The 22,732-nt window shown below is 44.2% G+C and overlaps 1 protein-coding gene across 1 annotated transcript in view; it reads left to right on the top strand.

Annotated features, from left to right (window-relative positions):
* The window catches only part of pex5lb (peroxisomal biogenesis factor 5-like b), a gene marked incomplete at its 3' end in the record, with an annotated part of 61,031 nt that overhangs the window by 26,032 nt on the left and 12,267 nt on the right, over positions 1-22,732 (top strand). The window contains exons 2-6 of the mRNA XM_083782849.1: positions 11,585-11,693; positions 13,003-13,299; positions 15,109-15,226; positions 16,044-16,131; positions 19,566-19,667. Coding sequence (XP_083638975.1) covers positions 11,585-11,693; positions 13,003-13,299; positions 15,109-15,226; positions 16,044-16,131; positions 19,566-19,667 — 714 coding nt within the window. The remainder of the gene's footprint in view (positions 1-11,584; positions 11,694-13,002; positions 13,300-15,108; positions 15,227-16,043; positions 16,132-19,565; positions 19,668-22,732) is intronic.

The raw sequence follows: 22,732 nt of genomic DNA, 5'->3' as shown, positions 1-22,732 counted from the left end.
ATTCCCACTGATCCTAGAAGCACCTTCAATACACTTTAATCTTTATAGGTATTATGACATTATTTATAACATACTTTTAACAACATTAAAAGTCTTGGCCATGGTCCTTCAAACGTGTCTAAAAAGTTTGAACACTCAACTCCACTCCAGTATTTCTTGCCAGGAGTTTTTGTGTATGTCTAATCTGCATCCTGAGAAGCCATGGAAAAACACATTCTTTTAGCCTGTAGATGTCGGTAATTCCCCCTTTCCTGTCAACCCAAGATGCACTTCTTTGACAACGTGGTAGGAACGTCACCGTCAAAAATAAAAGAGTCATCTAGGCCAGTTGGTATCCAGTGTAAGGACTTGTGTTGATTGACACAGCCAACAACAGAGCAGATTGATTTTTCTCTAGAAGCCATTATTAGTAAGTATTACAAAGAAACAAAGTCGCGGTCACAATGAGGAAGTAGGGAGGAGAGGCACTAGGGGGAGGAGAGGAGAGGGGCGGAGAAGAGAGGGTATGCAGGGAGCAGAGGGGAGGGGGCGGAGGTTTAGCGGAGATCTACGTATATTACTGCCGTCCAACCAGATGAGACATTTTTGCATAATTATTCACAAAAGTCCAGACAGCAGAGAATACACTGAATGTTCAAACTTCGTTTTTTTTTGGTGAAATTGATGTCAAGAAAAGCCAAAAAAGCCAAAAAATCTACAAAAATGTGTTTTAAATGTCACAATCCCTTTAAGACATTTTTATCTCCTGTGAGCACAGTGAGCACCCGGTTGGCCTTTTTCTCTGCATCATTTGTGAGCTTGTTGCCAATGTGTATATTATACACATTGGCAACAAGCTCACACATTTCCACAATGCGACGTGTCGTGAGCTTGTAGATCTGCTATTTAAAATAAATAAATAAATGTTGGGGGGAAAAAAAACGAAACAAATCACCCCTGGTCCCTGGCACACATTTTCAGATTGACAGGGACAACATTTTTGGGGGTCCTTGACATGAAAATGTTTGAGAAAACTGGTTTAAACAGTAATCAGTAAGGAAGCCCAAATAAGCCACTACACTTAAAAAGCAACACTTACTAAAAACACACTAAAAAGCCCCCAACACTGCTCTGGCCTTTGTGGATGTGGATTTTGGCACCTGCCTGAAGAAGGTCAGTAGACCGAAAGCTTGCCAAAAATAAACTGATTGTGCGCAGATCTGAGTGTGCGGAGCTTCCCTTTATTTTTCCTCAGGCACCTGCTGTATACAAATTTAGCTGAAGGAGGGCCCAAAAGCAGGCGACAGGAGGCAGAACAGATTAACTTAAAGTGCTAATTAAACAAAAGGTTCTTCCAGAATGCACAAACAAGCAATAAGACTTTCAGAAAGCATAGCCTACATACAGAGACAACACAGACACACTTAACATGGGATTATGAACTGACAAACACATCGGAACATAGGGGTATAAATAGACATGGAACTAACTAGAGACAGATGAACTCAACAACAATTAACACAGGATAGGCTAACAGGCAAACAAGCAAGCAGGACACAGGTGACTAGGGTTAACAATAATTACAGTACAGGGTGCTGAGACAAGACCACTACGATGAAAGAAAACCGACATACAGTGGACCCTATGGACACAACTCGATGACCTCGACTTTGCGGAGGACCTATAGCTCTCCCGGCACACAATCACCATCAGATGCAGGACAAGACAACCAAGCTGGCAACGACGGCCCCGGGGATAGGGTTAAAATAAACAGGAAGAAGAGCAAACACTAATGAAGATGAACTTTGATCCTGACCAATAATGCAGTAACAGTAGGCCTAGGTGACGAACCCATTCAGGAAGTTGACTCCTTCACTTACCTCGGCAGCATTACAAACAGGACGGCACAGACGGCGACGTCACAGCCAGTAAATGTACCGCTAGGTAAAGCTAGAGAAGCCTCATCATCCTGAAGAACATCTGGTCCTCTAAAGAAATATCCATGACAACCAAAGAACCAGTTGGGGAGAAAGCCATGTTGGCTGGAGAAGAGTCGTCGAAGGCCTATATCAGTGGTTCCCAAAGTGGGGTCCGGGGACCCTCAGGGGTCCTTGAGGGAGTTCCAGGGGGTCCCCAGCTAAATGATAGTTATAGGACCCAAATGGACCCTTATGGGTCTATAACTCTCTGAGAGTGTACAAATGGAACCAAATGGACCCGTTCCATTTGTTCACTCTCAGAGTAAAATTAACATTGATTTTGCAATAGAAATTGGGGGTCCCAGAGATAGAAATGTCATTAAATGGGGTTCCGTAGACGAATGCATGTCAAACTGGGGGTCCTTGAAATTAAACGGGTTGAGAATCACTGCTAGAGACGTAAAGATATTCCCTTATGGGGGTCCCTGGCATATCTTTTTCAAATGGGGGTCCGTAGGCTAATAAGTGTTAATTTGGGGGTCCTTGACATGAAAAAGTTTGGGAACCACTGGCCTATATGCTCCACTGTCTGGGAGTGATGGGCCTTAGTAAAAAGTAAAGAGACAAGACCTGGGGGACGACTAGACCAAGACAAAAGGAAGCAAGAACAGAAGTGCGGTATCCCTAAATGTCCAAAAGACATATCGACACAGTCAAAGACAGGCTGAGGAGTGAACTCATGAACTGTGACATTGGCATGTTGACAGAGAAATCCCACAGCCCTCCTCTGAGACCATGCAATTTCCGAGTAGACAGAAATGCTGCCATGTGAGGACCAGTTACTGTATATGAAGATAGATTGAAAACAGATGAATAAAAACCTAATTTTAAAAACGTGTGTTGTCAAAGCTGTGTTTTGTCATAAAATAAAACTAGAAAACACTAAGAAACCTGATACTGTATAGCTTCTTTTTTTCAAAATGACTCATCAATCATGTCCCAGTACAGTAGTGCATGAAAGCGGGGCCGGTCACGGCATACTTTATATACATTTGCATAATCTTTAAAACAAAATCACAATGTATTTCTGTACATTTCTTGCATACTTATCCTACTCCCTCCCTCGCCCACTCTTTCTTACACAAGCACGCACGCACACAGTTTTTCTCACACTCTGTCTTTCTCAACATGACTTCCTTTCTCCCCTACAACTCTCTCTGTCTCTCACACACACACACACACACACACACACACACACACACACACACACACACACACACACACACACACACACACACACACACACACACACACACACACAGTGTCGGTTGCCAGACTCTGGAATCTTTCAGTGTGGTTGTGTATTTGGAGCCTATAAATAACCCTGGCCCTGGCTTGTGCTGAGCAGACAGTGTACAGTCAGCTCCTTGGAGACCCCCAGCAGTGCTGAGCTGGACCGTTCCGTGGCTGAGCTGAGCTGTTCTGAAAAAAAAACACTCCCACGGCATCTAATTAGAGCCAATTACCTCCCACCTGGTACACGAGTCCACTCACTCACGTGAGACAAGCTGTCGCACGACTAAAAGCCGATTCATACTTTGTCGCATCCGCGACACATTGAAGGCTTGTAGGTATGCTGTTTTCTACAAGCGACACCGTTGTGCAGCCGACCATGAATGAAGCTAAGAGGGATACGGGGTAACTGGTAAATGGTGCATATATATTTAATCCAAAGCGCTTTACATAGATTGTGCATTACATTCACCCATTCTCAAATTCATATACACCGATGGCAGAGGAAACCATGCAAGGCACCAACCTGCTCATCGGGAGCAATTAGGGGTTCAGTTCAGAGTCTTGATCAAGGACACTTCTACACTAACTCTGAGGGAGCCCGGGATCGAACTGAGAACCTTGCGGTTCCCATCCGGCCACTCTTATCGGCCACTCTGCCCCTGAGCCACTGCCGCCCCATGTAAGAGAGACCTGACAGTATAAGGAAAGCTGATATGGAGACAGCATAGGATAGACAGTGTAGGAGAGCTGAGAGCTATAGACGGCGTAGGAGAGACAGGCAGTAGGAAAGCTGAGATGGAGACAGTATAATAGGAGAGACAGACAGTAGGACAGCTGAGAGACAGACAGTGTAGGAGAGACAGACGTAGGACAGCTGAGAGACAGACCGTGTAGGAGCGACAGGAGAAAAGGCTGTGGTGGATGAGGTCCCAGACCAGCGGTGTGTGATTGGAGGCTGAGGTGTGTCAGTCCTTCTCAAACCTTTTAATTTCAAGGACCACCAGGTTGGATTGCATTAAGGGCCACTGCCCCCCCCATAACTCTCAAAGTTACAGACCTGGAAGGAACCATTTGGTTCCTAACTACCGGCATCAATCATTTACCTCTGGAACCATCTTCAGTGTCCAGTCCACACACCTGCCCAATACAACCAGCCTAATGCTGTACAAACCTTTTCATGCCGTGATATGGAATATGGATAAATGGGTTAAGATAAATAGAGCACGGGTTAAAATGATTGTGATGCTGTATCAAAATGTTTTTGCTGCATGGGACCACCCCGGCACCTCATCAAGGTGCTTTAATTGACAACCACTGGTTCATACCACATATGCAGTTGCACTTCCGAGCACAATGGATGTCTCGCTCAAGGGCACATCGGTCTGTTAGAGGGCGTGTGGGTCCCCGGTTCAATTCCCCTGAAGGCTGGAACCATTTTCTGTACGTCATTCCCCATACCTACCTACCTACCACCTTTCCTGTTTTCTCTCCACTTCCACTACATGTCTCCCTCCCCCAAAGAATTGAGTTTAGGGATTTAAACCTATGATCATTCTTCTTTTACTCCCCCTACTCTTTCCCCAGCGCACAGGCTGCCTGGTGCACACACACAGGCTCACACACACACACACACGCGCACACACACTTTCTTTCACTTTCTCACACTCCTTGCACTTTGTTAGCCTCTCTCTCTCTCTCTCTCTCTCTCTCGCTCTCTTGGTTATTCTCTCCACTTCCTTTCACCCCCCCCCCACCCCCCTTAAAAATACAAAATACAATAATGTCAAAATCCCCATTAGTTGAGGGATGGATTTTAAAGTGATGACCATCTGGTCTGGAGGCTGACAGAGTCAGAACCCTGCTGGCTTCATTCAACCATTCACAGGTTTCTATTCTCTGTGATCACAGCTCACTTATGGTTCAGTCATTTACATGATTTAATCACTTCACACTTGCGTCACAGCCAGGCTTTATGGGTCGGATTTTACATAATATGTACATAATAATAATAATATATGGTTACGGTATGTGTAGAAAGTAGAAACCAGCCATGCCTGTACGTACACTCTCTTTGCATTGAAACACACGCACATGACTGTATGTGCTGGTTTCGATCATGTAGTTTAATATATATAAACGTGTGTGTGTGTGTGTGTGTGTGTGTGTGTGTGTGTGTGTGTGTGTGTGTGTGTGTGTGTGTGTGTGTGTGTGTGTGTGTGTGTGTGTGTGTGTGTGTGTGTGTGTGTGTGTGTGTGTGTGTGTGTGTGTGTGTGTGTGTGTGTGTGCGCGCACACGCGCGTGCGTGCGTATGTTCATATCGGGAGCAGGTTAGGGGAACACACTTGTTACCGCAAGGTTCTCGGTTCGATTCCCTGTAGTGGCACGAATAATCTGGGTAAATGGCCACCACCCCCCTCCCGAGCAAGGCACTGATAGAGGGGTCAAAGTTGAACTACATAATATTCACCAAAACCAGAGCAGAGCTCCCACCACGGGACTCGGGCAATCAATTAATACAGTTGCAACCACTATATTAGTATCTTATACAACTTAAGTAAAAAAAATTGTGAACTATCCCTTGTAGGGTTTGTGTCGGAAACAAGGGACCGTTGGGCACATTGAAGCGGACCGCATTACTTAATTTGCCCTCTGGTATTTTCAGAGCTTTTTGAACGAGCAACTTTCTTGTCAGATGCTCACTGACAAAATAAATAAATAAATACACTTTACGGTACAACGGTAATGCTAATGATCTGTTTCAGATCATTCAAACAGATGTCTGTGTGTGCCTGTGTGAGTGTTTTGGTTTCCTTCTAAGTAAGTCAAGCCAGTTATTTCATTAATTTCACTTTAAAAAAAACCTTTGGTAATGTTATCGCCTCAGACTTATGTGAATTGTGAACACCCCAGAAAGGTTTTAAGTTGCTTGATTCAGTATTTACTGTAGATATTTGATATTCATTTCATTTTAGCTGCCCCACAACCTTCCTATATAGAGCAGCGGTTCCCAAACCTTTTTGGCCATTGCATAACCATAAGATATATATTTCCTTTTTATCCACATATATGAACCTGAATATGTCATAATATATGAGGCATAGGCTATATATGCTGCATTACTTGCCATATATTGGCATAATATGTTAATATATTTAAAATAAAACCATAGCACCAGCATTAGACATTTCATGTCACGCACCCCCGCGATCTAAAATACCCCTATGGCGATTACAATGCAAATAAAAAGTACACAAACCTGTGTGTGTGTGTGTGTGTGTGTCTTCACTTGTTGCCTATAAATCAACATGGCTGCCAAATTGCCTACATCTTATGCTGTACCCAGGATGATCACTCCTCTCTGTTGAGTGCTCCCTGCTATAATTGTCAATATGCAGTACACTGGATACTCAGTGCGTGGGTGCAAGACATACTAGTCCTAGTATTTTAGTGTAGTATTTTACTCAGTTTGTTTACTGAGTACTCAGCACTTTGGTTCAATGCCGTTGTTTCAAATTAGCTCCATTATAAATAAAGTGGATTGGAGACATAGGCACACTTTAGATAGTTGCTGTTAAGCAATATGCAGTAACAAGTGAAATTTGAATATGGAAATATCTGCTTTCCATTTTAGGAGACAGGATTATGTGTTTGTTTAACAGAGACTCTCAGAGAATTCTAACCATCAACATCAACCATGAACAATCCTGCTGTCCAGACCAGTAGTCATCATCAGTCCTTGTCTTTGGGGACCTCTGGTACTGCTGGTTTTATAACCTACCAGAACCTCTGGTACTGCTGGTTTTATAACCTACCAGAACCTCTGGTACTGCTGGTTTTATAACCTACCAGAACCTCTGGTACTGCTGGTTTTATAACCTACCAGGACCTCTAGTACTGCTGGTTCCCAAACCTTTCAGGTTGGGACCCAAAAGAGAAATGAGACGTCTGTCTGGGACCAAAACTAGTGAAAAATACTTGCACAATGTGTGGTTTCGCGCCATGTTGTGAGCTACTGTAGTAGATCTGCTCTTTTCACTATATTATGGAATTTCTTAGATTTGTTTGTTTTCAAATTCATTTAACAAAAACCTTTGATTATATATATTATATATATATATATATACACATACACACACCGGTATATACATTTTTATTTTTGTAGGAAAAGGAAAAGGGAATTCGTACAAGTCGTGACCCATAGAAATTGGTCCGTGACTCACAAATGGGTCCTGACCCACTGTTTGGGAAACAGTGAAAGTATATCCAAGGAGATCAAGGTGCACTCTCTCAAAAAGGTTTTTTGTTGCTGTGAGTAAATCCCTAGATAAAACCTTTCAAACATAATGCATCCCCCCCCCCCCCCCCCCCACTGCCTCTGCTTTATTTATCATTGTTTCAAGGTCAAAGAAGGACCTTCGTCAGGACATTATCATCGTTGTCCTGTTTGTCCGAAACATTTGCGCGTAACCTACCAGCAAATTAATGGCATTCACCTGGTGCCACATGCTGTAAATATACAACTGGACCTAAAATCAGTACGTACCATCCATTTTGTCTCTAGAGCACCCCCTTCTTAAGTAGACCTATTGATTCCACAAGGGCATTTAAGTTTTCGGGCCCTATCTTATGCCACTTATGCCTAAACTTGGGGGCATTTTATACCATTTCGAAAAAAAACATTTTAAAATTGTGAAAATAGCCAATTCCACATTGACAAGTTGTGAGCTTGTGAGGTATTTGAACTCATCAAAAAAGTAAAGAATGCAAAGCTGTATATGATCCATCTTACCAACCCCAATGTTGTGCTCTTTACACCTCCATAACAATGGCAGATTAGGCCATATATGCTCCCGAATATATACCGCATGTGTGTCTCAAATAATTCATAATGGGTGTGTTAGGTTTAGGTTAGCCAATATCACATGGTTAAATCATGGTGTAGGGGCTAATACAGCTAAGTCTGCCATGTTTTTGCCCGTCGGTACAGGAAAACATACCACACAATCAGACTAGGGTTTCCATTCCCTCAAAGCCGCAATCTAGAACTTTTAGAACTATCTAGAACTACTAAAATGTTATTTTGATCATCTGTATGGTTGAGTGTGTTGATACAATATACTATGATTTAATGTTCTAGTGGGAACACTAGTGGTTGACAAGTGGTATAGGCTGAAGCTCCTCATGCCAAGCAGGCAGGCTGTCTTAGATCACTGGGTAGAGATTTAATTTACACTGCCGGGGGAGACGTAGGTTCAAATTCCCGGAAGGATGTTTAATCTCAGGGATAGTATCTTCAACAACAACCACTATACAAGAAAAAAAACATTTGGTGAATTTGTTTATTTGTCCCACATTTGAACATTTGAACTGAAGGATTGCAGGTAAATTGTGTCCTTGGTTGACAAAACAGTGACCCTTGAGCAGTCAGAATCCTTGAACCCGATTCGTGGTTGGTTGTGCGCCATTTGTTGCACGGTGAAAATAGCGAATGAGCATTCACTAGTTCCGCTGTGTTGACACTGGCACGCCACCGAGCATAAATCAGGCCTTGTACTATTTACAAAGCAAAGCAAATGGTGATTTCATTGTGTTATTCTGGTCCTTCTAAACGTCAAACTAAAGTTTGGAAGTTTTGGTAGGTTTGTCTATGTTGTTGTAACAACGCTTTCATAGACAGCATGTGGGAACAACTGACGACCACTGACGACCCTTCCCCTCACTTTGTCGATCTCCCTGTTGCATTAGGGAAAAGGTGAAAGGGTCGTTGCCATGGTGATGAAGGAGCTTCCTGGTAAAAAGGCCTCCTCTGAAGGGAATAGCCTCCTCACCGTGACAACCAAGGTGGGCATGACGAGACCGCCACCCGCCAGGAAGTGGCTGGCCGTGTGGGGGCCGTGTGGCCAACACTTCCTGTTTGGGTTGGTATAGTGGTGCTGTACACACTAGGGCTGGGCGGTGCCACTTCAAAATCACGCTTGTTTTCAATCTTTTGCCTCCGTTACAATCGAGGCGATAAGTCGTGACCTTGCAGGTCGTCAAGCAAATCCACAAGCAAAACACGCTGTGAGCTTGTTGAGCGGCTATTTTCAGCGAAGGTCTTCCCAGAATATGGGACCCCAGTGGTTAGTCAGACTAATTGATTTAGTCAATTATATATATATATAAAAAAGAAAAAGATTTTTTTTTTTTAATATGGATTATTTCATAATGATGTAAGGTGAAAACGTTTAGATGTTTGGGTTCATTGCCTGGCCCTAGTAAACACCGTGACTGTTGTGTCTGTGCGAGGATCAGTTTGTCAACCGAGGACGTAAATGATCCTGCTATCAGCATCCGATCAGTCATTTACACTGATCAATTCCACCGTCTGTCTGTCTGTCTGTCTGTCTGTCTGTCTGTCTGTCTGTCTGTCTGTCTGTCTGTCTGTCTGTATCCAGTTTAATGTATCTAAAACGGCATTGGATTATATTTAGTATTAAATTAATCCAAGGCACATTATTTTGGTCCGATGTGATCGTGAGTTAATGAGTGTGTTTGTTTGTTTGTGTTTGTGTGTGTGTGTGTGTGTGTGTGTGTGTGTGTGTGTGTGTGTGTGTGTGTGTGTGTGTGTGTGCTTGTCTGTGTGTGCATGTGTGTGTGCGTGTGCATGTGCGTGTGTGTGTGTGAGTGTGTGTGTGTGTGCGCGTGCGTGCGTCTCTTTGCATCCAACAGTTCATTGTTGTAATAAAATGTCACTTTCCATTTGAACTCAACTCTACTATTTGTGTTCTCCTTCAACCAATCAGAACATGATCATGTGACTGTCTGTTTGTGCTGCTGTTCTATATCCCACTGTTATTTGACAGGTCAGGACTCTGCAGTCTGTGTGTGTGTGTGTGTGTGTGTGTGTGTGTGTCAGTGGCGTATGCAGGAATTAATTATTACCTTGGCCTGGGAAAATCTGCCTGGGCACACTGTGTGCGCAATTTTGTTTTGAATTAATTAATTAACACCATCGGGGCCCATGACGTAAATCACAGTCAAGTTCAAGTGCCCAAGTGAGTGCTATGAAAACTGATGGCATCGCTCTACAGCCTAGAGGCGCTTGTTGACGATGTTTGCCTTCAATTTCCTAAAAATATTAAGTCAGGTGTCTTAGAGATTGACAGGTGTAATGTCAGGCTGCTACAAGACACTTCATCCCATCACATTCCCAAATGTAAACTAAAAATCGCACCTTCGTCTTCAATGTTTGTGTTTACACAATGTTTGTGTTTACACAAACCCTCAAAGCTGGACATAGGAGCGCTCCTCAAAAACCATAAAACAACAACATGCACACTCTCCCAGGCAGCCTACTAGTATTGAAGTATTAGTGTAGAGTATTGAAGACTGCAGAGTGTAACAATTAACAGCTAGTTTCTTTCAATCACTTCCAAATTACAAATTAGCAAGATAGCACCAGCACCCAACAATCAATGGAAATACATTCAGCATAAATTACAATTCAATTCTGACCTTTGATGTCTTCGAACATGTAGTAATCCATAATCAAGGGCGGACGCTGTTGTGGAGTTGCCCACTGCCCAGTAAAGCTGAAGTCCTCAGGATACAACTGTTGTAGGCCTACAGTAGGCTAGCTCCTCTAGGGACTGCTCACTTCCTTTCTTTCCAAAAACTTGGCAATAGACGTTTGGCATTGTGAGGCTAACATTTAGGATACTCTCAGAGAGGCTTCTCATTCATATTTAATCATAAACGAAGATGCAAGTTTCTGGGGTGAAGACAAACAAATCTGCCCTATTCTAGAAACAAGCACATGATGTCAGGCATCAGGCAGGCATGACCAATCAATCCATGCAAGGTACAGATGGACAAACTAGGCAATGCCAGTGGCTATGGATCCAGGAAAATGAATAATAATAATAATAATAATAATACACCCACTGCCATATTTTGATAAATTGAATGCAGTGATTGCATTCACATTATGAAAAAAGTATTTTTTTATTTTTTGCTGCGCCGAGTTCGGAAATACCTGGGCCAACTGGCCAAGGCCCAAGTAGGACCAGGTGTGGATACGCCCCTGGTGTGTGCGTGCGTGCGTGCGTGCGTGCGTGCGTGCGCGCGTGTGTGTGTGTGTGTGCATGCATGTATGTGTTAGGACGAGGAGGCAGAGCTACCAGACACAGATAAAGTGTCATAATATTACATCCAGTCAGTCTGAGCAAACCAGGCTTTGAGACTCTCTCTCTCTCTCTCTCCCTTCCTCTCTCTCCCGCTCTCCCTCTCTCCCCCTATCCACCCCCCCCCCCTCTCCCTCTCTCCCCCTATCCCTCCCCCCCCCCCTTTCTCTCCCTCTCTCCCCCTATCCCTCCCCCCCCCCCCCCCTCTCTCTCTCTCTCTCTCAGAGAGAGCAGCAGGAGAGTCGTCCCCTGTTGAGTCCGTCCATCGATGACTTCCAGTCTGAGAGTCGTGTTGATGGCCCCGCCCCCCGGCCCGTCACCTCCAACACAGCAGGTACACCCTCTCCTCTCCTCTCCTCTCCTCTCCTCTCCTCTCCTCTCCTCTCCTCTCCTCTCCTCTCCTCTCCTCTCCTCTCCTCTCCTCTCCTCTCCTCTCCTCTCCTCTCCTCTCCTCTCCTCTCCTCTCCTCTAGACAGACGTGGGTAAATTCAGGTGTCATATCTAAATGTACGCACCCGGCCCGTTAGATTGCAGATTGACAAATGACAACAGTGCTCGTTCACTGCATCAAGGACACTATTCTGTCTCCTGTATGTTGAGAGTCTGCACTCTGCAGCTATTCCCCCCACACATGTTTTGCTCCAGCCAGAGACATGCTGCCTTATAGGTTTCTGTGGTATTTCTCTTGAAAAATAAACCGATCATCCCGGGCTTTCTGTCAGGGGGGTGGCTGTGCGTCGTTAATGATGTCCATTAATATTTGATACAGCCAGTTTCTGGAGAAAATGGAATTAATGTGGCTACAAAAGCCTTGAAACTACAAGGGTATGAAAGCAATGTCGCTGCTGATATACGTTGCCCAGCTGTCAACACATTGCGTTCCTGATATTCCTCGTTGACGTAAGCTTAGCTGGCAGTGACTCGACTCGTAGTAACCACGAAACATTAAATATCAATATTTTTTTTTAAAACAACTTAATTAACATGTCAGTTTCTGTTGTGCGACGGGCAGCTGCAGCCACCCCGCCTACCCGGAAATGTAGTCTCTAGGTTGTTTGACTCGTTTCTAGCGCTTAATGTGTTACTCTTTGGGTATATTTGTACATTTCCACCTTCAGTCAATGCTTCATAACCATATGAGTGAGTCAATGCAAATAAAAAGTACACAAATTGTACCCAATATAAAATATTCCATCAAAAATATTTCTCATCAAAGTATATTGAAGTAAAGCAATACATGGCAACTTGAAGTACAAAAATAACTAAACATAGATTTCATGGGGGGGCTATCATAGGGGAGGCAAAATCTGTGAAAAACGTGCATATATATTTTTTTATATTCCTAGAAAAAAGAGAAATTAAGTTGGGAATTTCTCCTTTGGTCCACCCATTCCTAAGACAAAAAAGTCCAAAAACCCCCACTAAACATGGGTGAAACCAGCGATGTGGGCAGGGAAACAAACCTACCTTCTACGTATGATGTCTCTGAGCATCATGAAGGTATTGAAAGAACCACCCACCTCAGACATCAGCAACATTATGAAAATAGCAAAAGTATAATCGTCCGGGTGAAAATCACCCATGTTTAGTGTTGTAGGCAGCGCACAACGGAGCAGACCAACATCCGTGCATTCGTTCTGCAGTCCTGTCCACAGCTCTAGACCTGGTGGATCTGAGCGAGCCGGTGGGACCGGGGGAGTGTGCAGCGCCAGTGGGCATCAGGAGGAAGGGGAGTAGCAAGGAGAAGAGGTGTCCTCCTGGCCTGGGCAGCAGGGCCAGCAGCATCCGGGGCAGCCCGGATGGCCTGGGCAGCAGGGCCAGTAGCATCCGGGGCAGCCCCCTGCGCAGGAAGAGAGTGGAGGACCCCGAGCTGATCCAGGTGGACATGGAACATCGGACACCCAGCCCACGGACGCCCCCCGAACGCTCCATAGACTCGGGTACAGTGTGTGTGTGTGTGTGTGTGTGTGTGTGCGTGGCTTAGTGGCAACTGGTCTCTGTAGTATGATCAAGCAGGGCGTTAATTTACGAAAACAAAACACAAAAAGTTGGAAGCTGCAGATAGGAGATATCTCCCCGACAGCAGGGATACTGTACATAGACAGACTGTGTTCCTCTGAATCCCTGAAGATGACCTTTGCTTGGTCGAGGTTGCGTGACCTCTCCCTTCAGCTTCAATCCGCTGCACCTTCGCAATACCGCCGTGCACCCTTCCTGCTTGTATATTAATTATTCAGACAAAATGAATTCTCTCTGGGTTGGTGGCGGTGCACTTCATTCGGTCGAGAGTGCTTTGTGCAGAGTGCAGGCTAGAGTTAATCCCTGCTGTTAACATAATGAGGTTGTCACTCACTTCACGACTGACAAAGCGTTCCGAGCTATATTCTGACTGATCTTTATCCCCCTACTGTACCTACAGTCACAGATGACCTGCTACAGACTTTGGAAAAATGAACGGAACACGTTGCACACCCAAAATGTGCTGTAGTGCGCGGCAGCAGATGCAGATGCAATACCCGAATCAGAATCAAACTTATTGTCACGTCACATTACAAGTAAGGTGGGTCATAAACTTGGTTGTACAGGCTCATCAATGCAGTTAGAAAGGATAGAGAAAGAGAAGCGCATAAAGTGCACTAAGTCACTAATCTGCATGATACAGTGCATGACATGTATGAATATAAAGAAAAAGTCCCTATTAAAACATAAATGAGTTCAGTCTGTGCAGTGTCAGACTTGTCTCTCCTCATCTAATGGCTGACAAGTAAAAATTGTTCCAAAGTCTAGTGGTACTACAATACAGTTTTGAACAGTATACATTACAGTAATTCTCAACCTTTTGAATTTCATAGACCACCAGTTTGATATGCATTAGGCAAAGGGTCCCCATCATGTCATACAAAAGTTGTGGACGAATTATGGTCAAACTATTATTCTCCCACAGTCCGAAAGCAACCGTCCTCACTATAAAAGGTTTATTCTGGGCCCGGGCCGCTGGAGTAGCGGTCTGGGCACCTAGGCTGCAATGCAGTCTGACAGCGTGTCGCTGGTTCGAATCCAGATCCAGACGACCTTTGCTGCGTGTCACTCCCCATCTCTCTCTCCCCATTTCAGTCTATCAATATAGGCATATAAAAGCCCAACATTTTTAAATCAGAAAGGCACATAACGTACATCAAAACAGAATGTACTTGCAGTGTTTGCTACATTTATTGTTACATGGCCAAGCGATGTGATGCATAATTCAACAGTGACACTGCATGTGAAGTTTAAACGTCTCATTTCTAAAACTTGAGAAAGTAAGATGAGATGAGACATCGATCCTATAGGACAGTATAGGGTCACAGATCAGCTACAGATATATATATATATATATTTACAGTAAATGATAGATGCAGAATAATACTGGAGTTGGATGTCACTGAAAACCATATTTAGATATACACTGTTCACTGTAAGTCTTCATAATTTATATACAATAGTACTGTCGTCTTAATATGTATACGTTTTATTAATCTCTGGCATGAGAATCTTGCATTTAGTGCGTGCGTGCGTGCATGCGTGCGTGCGTGTGTCCACTGTCCACAGCTTATCTCGCAAATTTCCAGCATCTCTATTTCTTGTGCAGGCTGCCATCAAGCCAAGAACCTAGATTACCAAATGCTTTTCTCCTGGGGCCTTTTGAAAAATAAAGTATAATCAAATGATAAATAAAATGTCAAACACGTTTCTGCTCTGTCCCTCTGCAGTGGGCATGTCGTCTCCTCCGATGGAGAAATGGGAGGAGGTGAGTCTTCAGCTGGAAGGCAGAAGGAGGAGATATGAAAAGAGGTGCACCTCCCATCACTCCTCCAGTGAACTGCTGTGGTAAGCCAACACCTGCCATGTTTGTTTCAGTCCCATCACCGCTCCAGTGAACTGCTGTGGTCAGCCAACACCTGGCATGTTTTAGTCCAGAAGCATCCAGACCAGCGGTTCTCATCAGCCTTATTCAAGGACCACCAGTTTGATGATATAATCTCTGTCGGGTGGAAACCACATATGTCCAAAACAGTTACTCAAATTCCAAAGCGTGAAAAGTTTGCAGATCTACAAGCTTGAAACGTGCTTGTAGATCTGCTACTTCTAATGCTTTTGTGTGATCAAGGGCATTCATTATGCCACAAATCCCCATTTGGGATCTATTCTAGACTTTAACTTTTCTGTTTTGGTCCATCTGGGACTTTAATTTATGCTTTGCTCCATAATGTCCATTATGCAAATATGCAAGAAAATATGCAAGATAGCCTGCTCTGACTGCAAGAAATCTAGACAAGCACACAAACACATCCGTATTAGGTTAAGGTTTTACATTGTTAGTAAGCTCACATACAGCCCTGAAATTAAATTATTTTTATTATTGTCGTGACAAATCACAACTTAAGTTGTCTTATAGAAATACATTATTGTTTTGCTTTCACGTGTTTCTTAAATGTTTGTGTCCCTGTCCCTGAGCAAAACCATGGTTAAAACAAGAACTTCACTACTATACAGGTGAATTTAATTTGAACCAGTTCAGATGATGAGCTGAAAAATATATGATGAAATGTGGTATATTGTGGATTAAAACATTTATTGTTCACAAATGGAGATAAATCTTAACTTAATGAGAGGTTTAAATGAATGTCTTCCTGTCTCCTTGCAGGTCTGCAGAGTTTAAAACAGCTGCTACCTCTAAGAACAGCTTTGAGGTCCACAGTCTGGACGACATGGACTTCATCAGTTCCCCACAGGTGAGTACAACTCGACTTTGTCAGCCCCCCCTCCACACACACACACACACACGCCCGCGCGCACGCACACACACACACGCGCACACACACACACACACACACACACACACACACACACACACACACACACACACACACACACAGACACACACACACAGTCAAGTCAGTCCAACTCATCTTCGTCGCCCCCCTGCAGTTCTGTATGAGTCATCTGTCCTTGGGTGACAGTGACCTCTGCATGTGTTTCTTATTTCATATTTCTGTCTCTCACGCACGCACGCACGCCCAGTTGGTGGATGGCACTTAAAGTAGTAGACAGCTGGTCTTCAGACAGCAGTTTCCTGTGGTAGATGACCAGCAGACATCTCAGATGACAGAAACATTACTTTGGATCTAGAGTGAAGTTGCAGGTTTTCACTTCACCAGTAGAGTGATGATTCATAAACACGTGGATGGAATGCAGAGGCGAGGGACCCCGGGGAAGGAGAATGAGACTCAGGGTGGGCGTGTAGTCTCATAGGAGGTGAGTTCTAACCACCTGCAGCGTCGCATCCTTTCCGTCGCCAACTCCCTGGGGCCTTCTCTTCCGACTGCCAAGAGCAGTCCTTGAGTCCTTCAAGGCAGTGGTTCTCAAACTTTTTCGTGCCAAGGACCCCCACGTCAAAATATATTTGGCCACGGTGGCCCATCTGGGGAACCCTTGGAATCTCCCCAAAGACCCCTGGGGTTCCCCGGACCTCACTTTGAGGTCCGGATCAGTAATTCTGTAATGATTGTTACATAGGTCTGGAAATTGGGTTCAACATTCTGGAAAAGTTTGGGAAATTCATTGGTAAAAATGTGTTGGAACCCTGATAGTCCAAAGCTCTCTGGGGACGGCTCACTATACAACCAAACCATCCAACCCTATACAGCCGTTCCTGCTCAGCGAGATCAGCTCACACTGGAGCCTTCTCCCTGCACCGCGCGCCACACATCCTCTTCTCCCTTCTGACTCACAAACTGTGGAATAAAGTCCCCATTGCAGGCAGAACTGCAGACTCACTCTTCTTTTTTCCAGTGGTGGAAAAAGTATTCACAATGTTTTATTTAAGTATCGATAGCCTATACTGCAATGTAGAAATACTCTGTTACAAGTACGTGGCTGGAATTCAAATTGACTTGAGTAAAAGTACAAAGGTATTCGTATCGAAATGTACTTTAAAGGTATATTCAGTGATTTCACTTAATTCAAATATCACTTATTTTTTTGTTTTGTTGTGATAATCCTCTCTACTATAGAGTGTGCTGACCATATAATGAGTTCCTCCCTGTCCACAGTTAACCCCTGGGGGTCAAAAAACCATAGGTTTCGTTTTTGGCTCTCTATCCTGATTGGATGAAAGGCTTTGTCATGATTTGGCCCTCTGCCTGTTTATTCCCCTCTTTCTGTATCTCTCCCTCTGCCCAGTTGTGTATGTCTTTCCACTTCGGCCACTCCCACTTCCCATTGCAGCCCTCAGTCCTAGTTACACACCTGGTTACACTCTCATCAGCCCAGCCAATTACAAACCTGTGAACTCTGCTACAATCAACCCACCTATAAATACTGGACTCCTTGCACAAACTAACTGTCAGAACATAATTCCTTGTCCGGTGCTTCATGTCGTTGTCCCCTGCTCTACCTTGATGTTTTGGGTTTGTCTTTTTGTATTTACTGAAGAGTTTGCATTCATGGACTTCCTCGTGGCTACATTAATGCTTCTGAAAGGTTTTGCTTATTGGACCTTTGGTTTATTGCTTTGCTACTGCTACTTATTTTGTAAGCTTGACTTTTTGTTTAATAAAGCAGTTATTTTGAACTTCCCTCTGCATTTGGGTTCAGTCATTCTGCCACCGTGACAGGCTTAGGTCCATCCAAAAACGAAACCTAAGGTTTTTTGAGTGAAATCACTGAATATACCTTTAAGTACCAAAAGTGATAGTATACTCATTATGCAGAATGTCCCTTTTCAAGTTTTCAAATGTATAAAAATCGTGATCTTGTAGATCGGCGATTTTCAATGTATATATAGGGCTGAAGTGTTTTGTAAAAGTAATCAAAATCTACAAAGTAACAAGTACCTAAAGTTTAAAAATAAATGCAGTGGAGTACAACATCTGGATCCGAGTTGTAGTGGAGTAGAAATTTGTAGAAGTAAAAGTATTGGAAATTGGAAATACTGCAAGTACAAATACCTCAAAATTGTACTTACCTGTAAGCAAAATGTATTTCCTACCACTGCTTTATTCCATAGTCTCACCTCTCCAGACTGCATCTCACCCTAGCATTCCTCTGTCCTTGTGTTCTCTCCAGACTGCATCTCACCCTAGCATTCCTCTGTCCTTGTGTTCTCTCCAGACTGCATCTCACCCTAGCATTCCTCTGTCCTTGTGTTCTCTCCTTACTACACCTCACCCTAGCATTTCTCTGTCCTTGTGTTCTCTCCTTACTGCACCTCACCCTAGCATTCCTCTGTCCTTGTGTTCTCTCCAGACTGCATCTCACCCTAGCATTCCTCTGTCCTTGTGTTCTCTCCAGACTGCATCTCACCCTAGCATTCCTCTGTCCTTGTGTTCTCTCCTTACTGCATCTCACCCTAGCATTCCTCTGTCCTTGTGTTCTCTCCTTACTGCATCTCACCCTAGCATTCCTCTGTCCTTGTGTTCTCTCCAGACTGCACCTCACCCTAGCATTCCTCTCTCGTGTTCCTTCATGCCACCTTTTGTCCCATAGATGCTAGTTTATGATGCAGATATTTGGTTAATTGTTCTCATGTTTTTGTTTTTTTTATTTAAGGCGGAGGTGGAGGTATGTCATAAAGAGATTTTCACCCGACATGGCCGTTTTGCATCGTTGCCCTCGGTAACCATCATCAGGCACTGATTCATCTATATAGTATAATATACTATATACATAGTATATCGTCTCTGTTGGGTGGAAACATCATATTATATCCAAAACTGTTACTTTTTAGTAAAAAGCTAAAGTAACAAACAGATCTACAAGCTCGAGTCGAAACACGTCCCTTGTGGATCTGCTACTTTTGATGCTTTTGTGTGAATCCAGTATGATCAAGTAGGGCGTTAAATTTAAAATAAATAAATTAAATAAATAAATAACACAAAACGTTAATATGGATGTTTCTGCCCGAAAGAAACAATATGATATACTATCATCATGACATGTAATAATCTGCCAGTATATTAAAAGGTTGCCTTGAGGCCCTGATACTCTTTAGTCTGTTTTCATTGTGTTTGTAGTAATATTAGCAGGGTTTGTCATTTGCTCTTTAAGAGCAACAGATCAAATCTACCGGAGGTTGTATTGAGGATTGTGTGTGTGTGTGTGTGTGTGTGTGTGTGTGTGTGTGCGTGCTTGCATGCACGCGTGTGTGTGTGTGTGTGTGTGTTAGGAGTGCTGTGTGACCAGGGAGAGGAGGAGAACCAGGTCGCAGGTGCTGCGTGGGAACTTGACTACGGAGGAGGAGTATGTCAGAGCCAAAGCTGCCGTAGAGGTACACGGGCACACACTTGCGCACGCACACATGCACGCACATGCACGCACACGCACGTTTTAATTTCAAGAATCCTACCCAAAACCCTGTACGTACAGAGTCCGACACCCTACCCAAAACCCTGTACGTACGGAAAACCGTAAACAGGTGAGTTTTAACCCGCAGCATGGGTGTAACCGGCAGTGCATGTCGGGAGCGACGGTGTTGTGGAACCATTGCCTGTCGGACTGTTGTCTAACCAACGTATGCACCCCGCTCACGGAGCCCAGAGCTATAGCTGCTGTGATGCAGCAGTGAGTCTGAGTTTGTGTTTGTTGGCATTTCGGGACGGGCGTCGTTGCATCTCTGAGGGTTCAGTGCAGTATATACGTGAATGATGTAGAGTTACAGAAATATGGACCGGCGATATGGAGCCGAGCGGGGTGCAGGGTATCACCTGCATGTAGAGTTACAGAACAATATCATCTATCAGCGCGCTGCTGCACCTATAATGAATCAGCCTGCAGAGACACTCCCATACATCACAGTCACAACAGCACACATAGGACCGGAGGGAGAGTCTGCTGCATGAGAGAGAGGGAGAGAGAGAGGGGGTGATAGGTAGAGAGGTACACTGAGTGACAGAGAGAGACAAGTGGAGATGTAAAGAGATATGCTATAGAGAATCAGAGAGGTGGACTGAGATAGAGATGGATCAGAAAGATAAGATGACATTTCAGATGCCTAAAACAGAGTTATACTGTAGACAGACTGCATGAGATGGAGAGAGAGAAACAGGGGCAGGTGAGGTGATGGACGGAGAGTCTGTCTTTGGTTCCTCTGGTCAGAGGTGTATAAGTGAGTGGTTCTCAAACGTTGACCACTCCCATAACTCTGAGAGCGTAGCCTACAAATGGAACCAATTACAGCCATGTATACACTCTCAGAGTTACAGACCTATAAGGGTCCATTTGGAACCCTCCTCAACCCCAATCTGAGAATCTGAGGGTCCCAACGAACCCCGAGGGTCCCTGGGCCCCACTTTGAGAACCACTGGTGTAAGTGATAGGAAATAGTGTTTTGTGAAGAGAAGAAAAAGCACAAATGAGGAAACAAAATAGACACAAGCCTTCCCATGGTGTCTGGTTTATAAATAGAAACAACATCATTTGATTTTGATTTTAAAGCCACTGTTTGCTTCGGGGGGAAACGTTAACGTTGATAAAGACCATTTCCAGTGAACATGATTAAAACCTGTTTGTACTGTACACTGTAGACATAAAAGTGGTACATTTTCCAGAGATGTATTTTCCAAAGATCTATTTGTTTTCTGACATGTATTCCACATTCAGGTATAATAATTCAGGGGAATTGCACCTCTAGGTGGAGACATTTATTTATTGAGGTTCATACAGGAACTATCTTATCTATGTGAGATAAGGTGTTTATATGAAAACATGCATTTAATAATAATAATAATAATAATAAGTTAGAGTAGCCAATCATTTTTTACCTATTTCTTCCCAAATGTAGTCGTTATGCCAATTGTGTTGTCACGGCTGTTGTATCCTACTGACTCACCTGCCAGTGAGGAGCTCCCACCAACACACCCTGTGGACAGGTGCCACGCCAGCCCGTAGGACCAATATAACCCTCCTCCCCGCCAAGCTTCCCTCCCCCGAACACGGGCCAATTGTGTTCACATAGACGCCCGACAAAGCCGGATTCACCACGGTGGATTCGAACCAGCAACCTCCATGGTGGTGGGCAGGGACTTTACCACTGTGACACCCGAGTGCAACATGCATTTTTTATTTAATCAAGTGTCCTGTATCATAACATCTGACTTTTGTAACAACCCAAACCACTTTGAAAACGGTCGAGAATTCATCGAGTTATGCTGATCTAAGGTTAAACACAGTAGACTTCGGAGTCACTATAAACGAACACAAAATAAGACAGTTGCCACACGGCCTTGTGAAGACAAATATGATGTCAACGTACAACAGGTGAGGCTGGGCGGAGTCAGCCAGGTAACCGCAGGGCTGCTGATGAAAAGAGTGGGAACAGGTGTGTGGACGGGTGGGGCACGCAGTTAATGGGGAGCAGAGAGGAACACTGAGGACATCCGGTGGATAAGAAGAGAATAGCAGGTTGGGTGAATTGGAAAATGTGGGTGAGAGGAGAGACTGTAATGTTTGTGTATATCTTATCTGACATGGACTATAATGTACTTTTACTGCAGTAGTATAAGATTCACTAGTGCAGTAGTACTACAAACATTATAGTACTTGTCAGATAAGATATAGTACTGCAGCACCACAAACATTATAGTACACTGTAGTAGTCAGATAAGAGACGCACTATTAGTACAGTCCATAAAAAAATATGGCCTGAACAACGATGAATGCCATTCTCCTTTGTACAAAAGAACAGGGCGAAGGAAAAATTATGAGAGAGAGAGTGAGAGAGAGAGAGGAAACGGAGGGATGATTTGAGGACACAGAGGGAAAGTGATCCATGGAGTGACACCACGATGGGCGGCCATCAGTACTGAACTGCATGAGTGTTCAGTAGATGCACGCGCCCACACACACACACACACACACACACACACGCCATCCATTTTCTCTACTCCGCCTCCCCTGTCATCCTTCACGTGACGGTCCACGCCCATCCCATCCTCTCCTTTTCATCTCTTCATTCCCTCCCGCCCCCTCCGGTATCTCCTCCCTAAATCCATCCATCCGTCACCTAGCTCTCCTCCACCCTCCTAACTGCCTCCAGCCGAGTCCTCATACCCCCCCCCCCCCCCCCCCCCCTGCACGCACGCACGCACGCACTCACACACACACACACACACGCACACCTCCTGCCTCTCTCCTTCCACTGCAGTGGCTCAAATGATAACGTGCTCATATTGTGTTACGATATTCAATCTGCTCGTCCCATCTCACCACTGTGATGTTTACGCCCAGGTTTACACACTTTCTTGCCCGCCTGTGTCGCACACCAGGAAGTAGCAGATACAGTATACAAGGTCACAAGGTCACGTTGTGTGCCTGAGACAGATCTGATATTTTTTT

This window comes from Protomyctophum parallelum, assembly GCF_964188405.1.
Source record: "Protomyctophum parallelum genome assembly, chromosome: 14".
NCBI lineage: Eukaryota > Metazoa > Chordata > Actinopteri > Myctophiformes > Myctophidae > Protomyctophum > Protomyctophum parallelum.
This window is presented reverse-complemented; position numbering and strand designations above follow the sequence as displayed.